This window comes from Takifugu flavidus, chromosome 13 (genome assembly GCF_003711565.1).
Source record: "Takifugu flavidus isolate HTHZ2018 chromosome 13, ASM371156v2, whole genome shotgun sequence".
Classification (NCBI taxonomy): domain Eukaryota; kingdom Metazoa; phylum Chordata; class Actinopteri; order Tetraodontiformes; family Tetraodontidae; genus Takifugu; species Takifugu flavidus.
Window position 1 is genome coordinate 4,492,293 of NC_079532.1, and position 9,919 is coordinate 4,502,211.

The 9,919-nt window shown below is 45.6% G+C and overlaps 1 protein-coding gene across 1 annotated transcript; it reads left to right on the forward strand.

The window, feature by feature from the left end:
* Positions 1 to 847: 847 nt before the first annotated feature.
* On the forward strand, positions 848 to 9,901 carry tbc1d2b (TBC1 domain family, member 2B). Its single transcript, XM_057051790.1, has 13 exons — positions 848 to 1,271; positions 2,255 to 2,399; positions 2,963 to 3,137; positions 3,636 to 3,784; positions 3,892 to 4,121; positions 5,026 to 5,439; positions 5,522 to 5,632; positions 5,788 to 5,984; positions 6,373 to 6,867; positions 6,951 to 7,068; positions 7,287 to 7,472; positions 7,952 to 8,073; positions 8,160 to 9,901. The coding sequence occupies exons 1-13, from the start codon at positions 930 to 932 to the stop codon at positions 8,353 to 8,355; spliced, it is 2,880 nt and encodes a 959-aa protein (XP_056907770.1). The 5' UTR covers positions 848 to 929; the 3' UTR covers positions 8,356 to 9,901.
* The last annotated feature ends 18 nt before the right edge of the window (positions 9,902 to 9,919 follow it).

Sequence of the window (9,919 nt, forward strand, 5' to 3'; positions counted from 1 at the left end):
GAATTCAAAGGGGACCGGAACCGTGTCGAGCTGCCAAAATTAAACCTTCTTTTGTCTGCTGGTATGTGTTGTAAGAGGAAAATGTGGGACCATAAAAGGTCACCCACCGTCTGATGTCTGTAAAATGTCGACAAAAAAAGCTCAACTGAAAATGTAGTTTCAGATGTCTTCTGAGAAGAGACCGAAAGCTAACACACTTTCAGGTTAATGCCTCTGTTAACATTCAAAAAGTGGGCCTTTTAAAAAAAAAAAAAAATCAAGAAATAACTGCCAGGTAGACATTGGCGTTATCGTGGTTTCTGGGCTTGAATATCCTCTGCAAAATAAAGTAAATAAAAAGGAACCATGTAGATGAGAATCAGGTCAGAAAGCTGACATTTACTCTGGAAAGAGCACATAAATCATGTTATATTCATATCCAAAAACATTATTCATGCTGCAGCAATAGAAATATTCAAAGTTCTGTCGAGATGTACGTTTTAAAGCTTGAAAACAGAAGAGTGTAACATTTTTCAATTTAAAAAAAAATTATTTTAGTTATTTTACTGATTAAATGAAATACTATATACATGTTTTTTTTTCTAGAAAATGAATTATAAATTCCACGTAATCCCATCACATGCCCAACAATAAATCATCAAGCAAGAAGTACCTTAAATAAAGGTTAGGATAATGATATAGATTAAGATTTGTTTAGTGGTCACTTTGGAAAATAATATTGGTTTCATTGCGTTCATTCGAGTCATGTCACGGATTTAGTCAATAGCACCGCCTAATGGTAGTTTGGTGTAACTGACCCCCACCGACAAGCTTGCTTGCGGAACAAACTACAATTCCCGTCATCACCCGGAACAGAGGCAGGCAGTCATGCGGATGGAAACAGCCGTGGGCATCCGCTGCACAGAACTAAAAAGAAACTTCGGGGAACGATGCACGAAGCGAAGGATGGCAGTGACGCAAGCCCGTGCACGATCTCACGGATCGTGGCCTCGCGATCTGTGGATGTGGCCGAGGTGGAGGCGGGGAAGGAGCAGGCCCCGAAACTGTGCGGGTACTTGACGAAGCTGTCCGGCAAGGGGCCTCTGAGGGGGTACAAGCCGAGGTGGTTCGTCTATGATCCCCGGAAATGTTACTTGTATTACTTCAAAACTCCCCAAGACGCTCTGCCGCTCGGCCACATCGAAATCGGGGATGCGTGTTTCAGCTACGACGTGGAGGCAGAAGAGGGTCAGTTCGAGATCCGCACGGCCGGGAAAGAGTTCCTCCTGAAGGTACAAACTTTTCCGCTCTGGTCGTGCCTTTGCTGCCATATGTCATTTCCAGACACACCCATTCTGCCATCACTCATTTATTATTATTATTATTATTTTACGTTTTAAGACATATTCAACCTGACTGGAATTTTTTTTTAAAAAAAATCCCGTTTTAGGGCCCTCGCAAAGGGAAAATCAAAACGCCATGTGAATCAGTTTTTGTAGGTCGTCCGAGATTTAGCGCATCCTAATCTCGATTAAATCAAAACGGACCATTATTTACACGAAGAGAACATTTCCATGCTGTGAGCTGATTGTCATGACAGTCTATGAGCATCTCATGTGATGGTCCTCACATGACGCTGACCTCAGCCCCAGGACAGGTTGATCATCGCTCCCTGGGGCAGAACTGTGCTTGGTTTTAAACGAGGCTGCAAGAACTCCAGGCTGGAACTGAGACTGAAACCAGCCTCATCGCTCACTCACATGACGGATCTGAACAGTCCCTGCTAAAGTGCTCTGTTAGGTTATTCAAGGGCACAGATTCTTTGTGTATTGAGTGAATAATTATTAATTAGTAATAGAATGCACAGGTGACACCACATCACCGAATCAGTAACGCGTACAGAGAGGAAGATCTGCTCTCTGCTATGTTTTGGGTCACTTGTTTATGTGAACGTGAATCTTTTCTGGGAGTCTCTGGTTGCAAATAACGTCATCATAACAGGACGGCTGCACCCGTAGCTATTTTTACTGTCCCGTGGGCTTGTTTTTCTTGGTTATTTAACCCTACCAGTGGGAGCACTGATGGCCATAATGGGCAGCTCTAACCTTCATTTATGGCTCTCAGCACCAAGCAGCGTGTGAAGTCTTGGTGTGTAGACACGGACGCCATCCAGAAGCCTGTACTATGCTGTTTACCTGATCTTCGCTGAACGTGGAGGTCTTCAGAGGGGACAGGTGGAGGTGTTGCAGGTGACCTTGTGTGTTCCTGGTTCCAGGCCCCCAGCAGACAGGTGATGCACTACTGGCTGCAGCAGTTACAGCAGAAGCGCTGGGAGTACAGCAACACACGGGGTCAGAGAGACAGCTGGTCCTCCCCCACCCTGACTTACCCCCTCACCGGCCTCGTGGGCAAAGACAATGGTAGGCAGGTGCACACACAGATACCAGCTTTTACCATTTCTTGTTTTTATGCTGGGTTATTCAGTATACAGCTTCCTGTCTTAATATAAGAATATGAATGCATTTATCTGTTTAAATCAGACCACTACTCTCACCCTGGGTCTTACTTTTATTTATTCAGATGTGTTATTCTTTGTATTTATCCCTTCATTAACCAGGTTTATCGCATTTACTTTAATTTTTTTTTCTTTCAGACATGCGAAATTCCAAAGCGTTATCAATTTGTATGGATTTAAAAAAAGGGAGAGGTTGAGTGTGTTTGTTTAAGAGATCCTGGTGACCTTTAACTGTGTTAAGATAAAATTCCAAAGCAGACTTGAGATGCAAAGCTGCTTCTTATAGGCACAAACCTTCGGTGTGGCTTTGTCATTATAGAAAACTGCCCTATTGTCTCGTAGTTCCATGGTGCTAAAAATGGAATTGTGGGTAATATTGAATTTTCTCTGGCTCATTTTAGTCTGAGCAACAATGAAGCGTGACATCAGTTAGCTAAACTCAACAGTCTTGTGTTATTGCCGTTTCAGGGTCGGACGCGTTTGTCTGCGATAAGCTGAGCAGCATGGAGATCGTCCGCAGCGACTTCGCCATGGAGACAGAAATGGACAGCGGGGGGATGTCGGGGACCCAGTCAGCTCGAGGCATCGCCGCCGCGTCAACAAACCCCCTGAACTCCCTCCGAAACATCGGCACAGAGCTCAGGTGAGCGGCTCCCGGTATTCTTCTGTGTGGTCATGGTTAAGAAAGGCGAGCTTGCCTCAGTGGCGTTGGAGAAACGGTGACTTGCTCGTTGCTTCACCATGCAGCCATCAGCAGTTCCCCTTCTGGGCCACACAACACATCTATTCAGTGGTGTAACTTGTTGAAATGCTAAAAATGTCGCATGCTTTGGAATTTTTGCCTCGTACGGGATGTGGAAAGGGGTCAGTGGGGAAGGTGGACACATGAGAATCGCTTAAAAAACCCTTTTTGCTACTTTAATATTTCAGGTAGAGAGTTTATGTGGGTGGGTTTAACATGAGAAATGAATTATTTGTGGCATTATGGAGACAAGAATAACTAGTTTTTGAGTGGATCTATATATAAATATGAGAGTAGCGAGAACTAAAACCAACTGATGCTGCGTCAAAGAGTTTGGTGAAGGTGAAGTGATGTCAGCTGCGAAAAACAGCTTTGATATACTATCTCTCTCTCTTTCAGGAACTCCATGTCTTATCTGCGAGCGGGGAGAGGAGGTGAGAACAGGCGGAGTGTGTTTTACACCGGCAACAACAACGCAGAGGAGTGGGAGCTGGTGGATGCTCCACCCAAAGACTTCCCTGAGCAGAAACCTCCTGACACACACAGGCGTACGTCCCCTCCCCGCTTGACATAGTTGAGCTCTGAGTGTCCTGTATTGCTACTCTGAGTAGAAGGATCGCATAAAAGTTGGGCAAATCTCTCGGTTTTCTTTCAGATTCCTTCGGGTCGGCCTTTACCTTCGACTTTGTGCGCAACCCATCGCGACCCAAGAGGCCCCTGGTCCGAGACATGATGGGCTCTTGGAAGCTGCGGAGTCCCGAGAGCTCACCGGTGGAGCCTAATGGCAGCAAAGCTTTGGACATGCGTTTCCAGGGGCAACAGGAGGAGCTTATCCAAATGCAGCAAGAACGGGCCAAGCTCGGAGAGGAGCTCGCCGCGCAGAAGGTGCAGTTTTGTTCTGTGGGGGGGAAAATGATGCAGACATAAATCTATTGCTTCCAGGCTGAGTAGCTCAACAGTTGGTAAAGTGGAGGATGACCTGAGTGTAATATAGACTTGTCAGCGCGTCTGTTTGCCTGTATGAACAACTGTCTAAGTGTGCCGTCACTCTCACAGTTGCTCTGTGTGATCTATTTAATGGCATTTGTGTTGCTCCTGGTTAAAGTACAGAGGAAGTGTTAGTGTTTAAAGGACTTTTTTTTTTTCATTTCTGAAGAAATTACCCTGAGAATAAGTCGATTTAACCAAAATTTGTGTATCATTTGTGCAGTCTGGGCGTCTGGAGTTTGGAGAGGTTTCATAGCGTTTGGGCAAAGAAGTCTGTATTTATTATTTACACGTGTGAAGTCGAGCCACTTGGTGAATTATATCGCTACTCTTACAGGAGGGTTGTTTTCAGTTGGTGTGGTCACTTTTTGCACTTGAACAGGAAGAAGGCAATTGATGTGTCATGTTTGGCAAGAAAAAAGGAAATGGCAATTCTCGCTGCAGCTGTGTCGCCTTTACACGTTACCGTCTCTTCTTCTTTAGAGCATCTGGAACGCTCACTGCACCAACCATATCCAGGAGATATTTAAGGCCTTTGTTCATGTTCACGTTTCCCCAGCAGATGGTTTCACTGCCGGTTTAGTAGAAATTCACTTAATAATGAGTCAGGTGACTTCCTCACACTGTTCTGTTAATAGTTTACAGTTTATGGTGCCCCGTTGTTTTACTTTGCTGACTTGAAAGGCCAAACAAAAACAGCATTTCATTAAAGACATTGTCTGGGTTTTTCCACTGTCAGATCAGAAGTTTCCACGGTGAAGCTGTCGTGTGAAAATAAACTTCTGGGTTATTTCATCGACAGGAGCTGGTGAGACTTCTTCAGCAGACCTTGAGAACGTCCCAATGCAATCGGCAGCCAGAGGCCCGTCCATCAGATTCAGCTGCGCCTGCGGACCAGGCTCAGGGCGCAGAAGCAACGCAGGAAAAGGTCGGCAAGTTGGAGTCGCTGCTCCAGGAAAGAGACGTGCAGGTCCAGTCCCTGTGTGGCCACATGGAGCGCCTGACCTTGGAGAAGGACAGTCTGCAGCAAGAGCTGAAGAGCCTGAAAATCAAAGTCGGGGAGATCAACGACAAGCTGGGGATGCTGATGGAGACCATCGAGGCCAAGGATGAGGTCATCATAAAGCTGTCGCAGAGCTCTGAACAGGGCGCCAGTGTGAATGATGCTGGTTCAAACGTCCCCAACAAGGCCCAGCAGGAGGTGGACATCCTGAAGGTCCAGAACAACATCAGAGCCATACATGAGCGCCTTGAAACACTCTTGTTTGGCTGAACTGATCGGCTTTCTCATATTTCAGGATAGTCTCCAAGGCTACAAATCCCAAAACAAGTTCCTAAACAAAGAGATTCTGGAGCTGACAGAATTACGCAGAAATGCAGAGAATCGAGAGAAGGCTCTGGAGGCAAAGGTATTGTTTTAGGTGGATTCCCCTACCAGTAGAAACAGGAAGTATCCTTTGTTTAGAGGGAAGTCCATTCCCAAGAACCACGCTGAGAAACATTCCAACAATATGCTGTTGTCAGTCTTAACGATGTCAGTGATTGGCTTTTGTCTGTGCTGCAGTACACAGCGCTGGAGGCCAAGCTGTGTCAGGTGGAGTGTAAGTACCTGGTCCTCCTTCAGGAAGTGAAAAGCCCCGTGTGTTCGTCCTCAGAGCAGACTCAGGACCACGAGGTCATCTCCAGATTACTGGAGGACGCGCTGCAGGCAGAGACCTCTGACCATCAAGACCACCACATTTTCAAACCAAACACTGTCAGGTGAGACGCTCACGAAGAGACGATCTGTTCCCATATTTGCTGCTAATAGTGACGCGGAGATTCGTCTCAATAGGAATGCACCAATGACAAAGCCACATTCAGACAAGGTTGCTGTAATTTTTAGAACTGGAAAATGTCTCATTCTGCAATAAATGTAGACTTTAAACTCCTCCAGCAATCAACAGTGAAGAACAGATTGTCCCCCCCCCCTCAAAGCGCTGCCTAGGCACGAGAATAGTTTTGCTTTCATGTTCACTCTGCTGGAAACGTGTTTTGCCTTCGTTTTATCCCCGAGCGAGCTCGGACACGTCCTCTGGGACTGTTAGATAAGCCGCCTGCGTGGTTAAAAACTGGAGGCCGACTCTCTTCTGCTTTGACTTCCTGTCAGCGAGTATGATCTGTACGGCTTCAAGACGGTCCCCGAAGAGGAGGAGGAAGAGGAGAAGCTGGTGGCAAAGGTGCGAGCGCTGGAGCTGAAGACGCTGTCCATGACCGACCAGGAAGTGTCCGTCGGGGTGAAGTGGGAGAACTACCTGGCCAGCACCCTGAACAGAGACCTGGTCCGATCCCCTGAGCTGAAAGCCCTGATCCGCTGTGGCGTGCCGCATGAGCACCGCTCCCGAGTCTGGCAGTGGTGCGTCTCCTTCCACGTCAAGAAGTTCAGGGACAACTTGGCACCTGACTATTACGAGACCCTGCTAAACGTGGCGCGGGACAAACCCAACCCGGCCTCCAAGCAGATCGAGCTGGACTTGCTGCGCACTTTGCCCAACAATAAGCACTATTCCTCCCCGAGTGCGGGCGGCATCCAGAAACTCCGGAACGTCCTGATGGCGTTCTCCTGGAGGAATCCAGACATCGGATACTGCCAGGGACTAAACCGGTACGGGAACAGTGCAGGCGTGTGTCCCGTTGGTGTCTGTCTTGCTTCTTTGTCATCATTTGTATTGTGTGTAATCCCCTCAGGCTTGTAGCCGTCGCACTGCTGTATCTGGACCAGGAAGATGCCTTCTGGAGCCTCGTAGCCATTGTGGAGGTCTTCATGCCCAGAGATTATTACACCAAGACGCTACTTGGTTCACAGGTCAACACACAGTCACTCCAGCCGTTCACACGTACCAACATTTAACACAAATACAAACCCTTTTTTTTCTTTTCATACACGTCTAATGTCAGCAGTTCTTCCCTGAGCTATGTTCACACCACAAACGGCTCATTTCAAGGCTTCTAAAAACCTGTTCAGGCTGCACCCTTTCTCTTCCTGCAGAGGTCAGATTTGGGTTTTGCCTCTCCTTCCTGCAGGTCGATCAGCGTGTGTTCAGGGACCTGATGAGCGAGAAGTTGCCTCGCCTCCACGCCCACTTCGAGCATTACAAGGTGGACTTTTCCCTCATCACCTTCAACTGGTTCCTGGTGGTGTTTGTGGACAGCGTCGTGAGCGACATCCTGTTCAAAATCTGGGATGCCTTCCTGTTTGAAGGCCCGAAGGTACCAAGCCCTCCGCGCTCCTCCCTGCCCGAGCGCGCTTTGACGAGGAGATTTATTTAAATCTGACAGCAGTGATGTTCCAAGTGTCCTGGAACAAATTCAGCAGTTGGTGATGTAATAACCTGTCATGACAGTTTCCCACTGTCACAATTCCTGAGCGTGAGCCTCTCTGAGCCGATTGTAGCCGGGGAGGGGAGCGTCTCTGCAGGAAGTCGAAGCTTAACGACAGGGAATTCTGATTATATTTCCTTTTTCTTATGGCAAAACCAAGTTTTACTCAAATGCTTGACCTCTTTGCTCATTTATCAGCAGTTAAATAAAGATCCCACTGTCATTTTGGGACAAAGAATTGAATATGGGTTAATGGGTGCTGTGGAGTTGCTCCTGGAGGCAGCAGAGCTGGCCGATCCCTCTCTAGTTCATCTGTGTACGATCAGTTTTGCTGCACTCATTCATATGTTTCTCATTATTCTGCACAGATCATATTCCGATTTGCCCTCTCACTTTTCAAGTACAAAGAGGAGGAGTTTTTGAAGCTGCAGGATTCCACAACCCTCTTTAAATATCTTAGATACTTCACACGCACAATCCTGGATTCTAGGTACAGAAACATGCTTTTTGCTTTAGACTGATTGGACAGTAGAATGCAGATCAAATGTTCACCACAAACCTTTTTTTCTTCTCCAGGAAGCTGATGAATATTGCCTTCGTGGACATGAACCCATTTCCCATGAGGCAGATCCAGAACCGGCGGGCCTTCCACCTGGAGAAAGTCCGTCTTGAGCTGACTGAGCTGGAGGCAATCAGACAGACGTTTCTCAGGGAGAGAGAGACCAGTCAAGACAGACGGAGCTTCGTCAGCGACGACGAAGAGGATAACTGAGAACTCTGGGCAGAACTCTGGGGAGATCGTTGCCACTGAACCAAACAGCCATAAAGGGATTTTCTTTGGAGGAGTTCATGTCAAACAGTCAATATTGGAGTGAAATCTCACCAAAAGACCAAAACAGTCCAGCCTTATGGGCTGTCCATTAGTATTCCTGCCATATTTTATAGATTTTATTTGTTGTATGCTTGTATTCAAATTCCACTTCGAATCTAAACTTTTGAGGTCTGAATCAGTATTTTTGCCAACACCGCTGAGACCATTTATAGTGCGTAAGTTTCTGCCTGTTGAAGAAATGATTGTATTTTTATTTTTTTTTACCATTCATCCGCAAATCTGCTATTCGCTTTAATCACTCATGTTCAAATATAAAACCTGTGGAAAGTTTATAAATCCTCCCTTTGGGTGTACTTATAGGACATTTCAGCTTGTGCAGAGATTAATCTTCAAGCTTGTGCTCATGAACAACATGAAGAAGTAGCAGAAAACATTTTTTCATTCAAATAATAGCAGGCTCAGTTGTTGCTGGTTTTAGCATTTGGGTTCATATTGTTTGTTTTCAAGCAATCCCCCGTCTGACAAAACAATGCTGTAATTTCCATGGAATTTGTTGAGAATGTAACAGCAAATTGATCCTAGAAAGTTATTCTTTCAGGCAAAAGTCATTGTGGGACATTTATGAATATTCTAAGAGTTGTTTAATGTCCTTTTTTGGTTTTGTTTGGATTAATTTGACAGTACAGGAAAGATGCTGGAATTTTCTTGAGCTTCGACTGAAGAGTGGTGATGCCAGTGCACTCATCGTCCACCAGGCGGCAGTGCAACACCACTAAAAACTACTTTCACGAATGTCAATGGAGACGTCACTATAAGCTTAATGCTGTTGCTAATGCCGTAATTCACAGAAAGGTGTATTTTGACCTACATGCAGAAAGATTTATTTCTAAGGTATGACTTTATTGCATTTTAAGTATTATTCCTGTTTATGGTACTTGGAGATTGACTGAGTCTTTTTATTCCTGCGGTATGACTAGATTACATAAAAATTCCACATGTTATAAACACAAAAAATGTGTTGTAATTGCGAGGTTTCATACCTCTTTATCCTGTTTGCTGTTTACAGAAGGGACCATATTAACTTGTGAGCTTGTTCTTGTCCACACGACCAAAAGTGACCAACAAGCAGGCGAGCTGTGCTTATTTTTATAGATGCAAATGCAATGATGAATCAGTTTTTCCCTCCGTGATAGCAGGTCTTTCAGGAGTTGAAAATAACACTTTCTGTTGCAAAAGGATTCAAAGAGTGATTCCTGTTTCATCAAAAGGCTCCTGCTCTGGTGGTTTGATTCCGATGAATAAGCTGCCTTAAACATTCTGCGTCCTTCGATTCTCCTGGAATCTGCAGCCCATTGCACTAGAACATCATCGGACTCTTCATTATTGTCCATTTCTGTCCTCTGTTCTTTTACATTAAAAAAAACATGTTTGTACTTCAACCTGTAAGAAATGCAATAAAAGAAGATTCGTGTCTCATCTTCCAGAAGATTCTGCAGTTCTTCAT

Coding starts and splice junctions, on each gene's coding strand:
- tbc1d2b (XM_057051790.1), top strand. CDS start 930: ATGCACGAAGCGAAGGATGGCAGTGACGCAAGCCCGTGCACGATCTCA. Junction 1,272..2,254: donor GGAAAGAGTTCCTCCTGAAG/GTACAAACTTTT, acceptor TCCTGGTTCCAG/GCCCCCAGCAGACAGGTGAT. Junction 5,440..5,521: donor AGGAGGTGGACATCCTGAAG/GTCCAGAACAAC, acceptor CTCATATTTCAG/GATAGTCTCCAAGGCTACAA.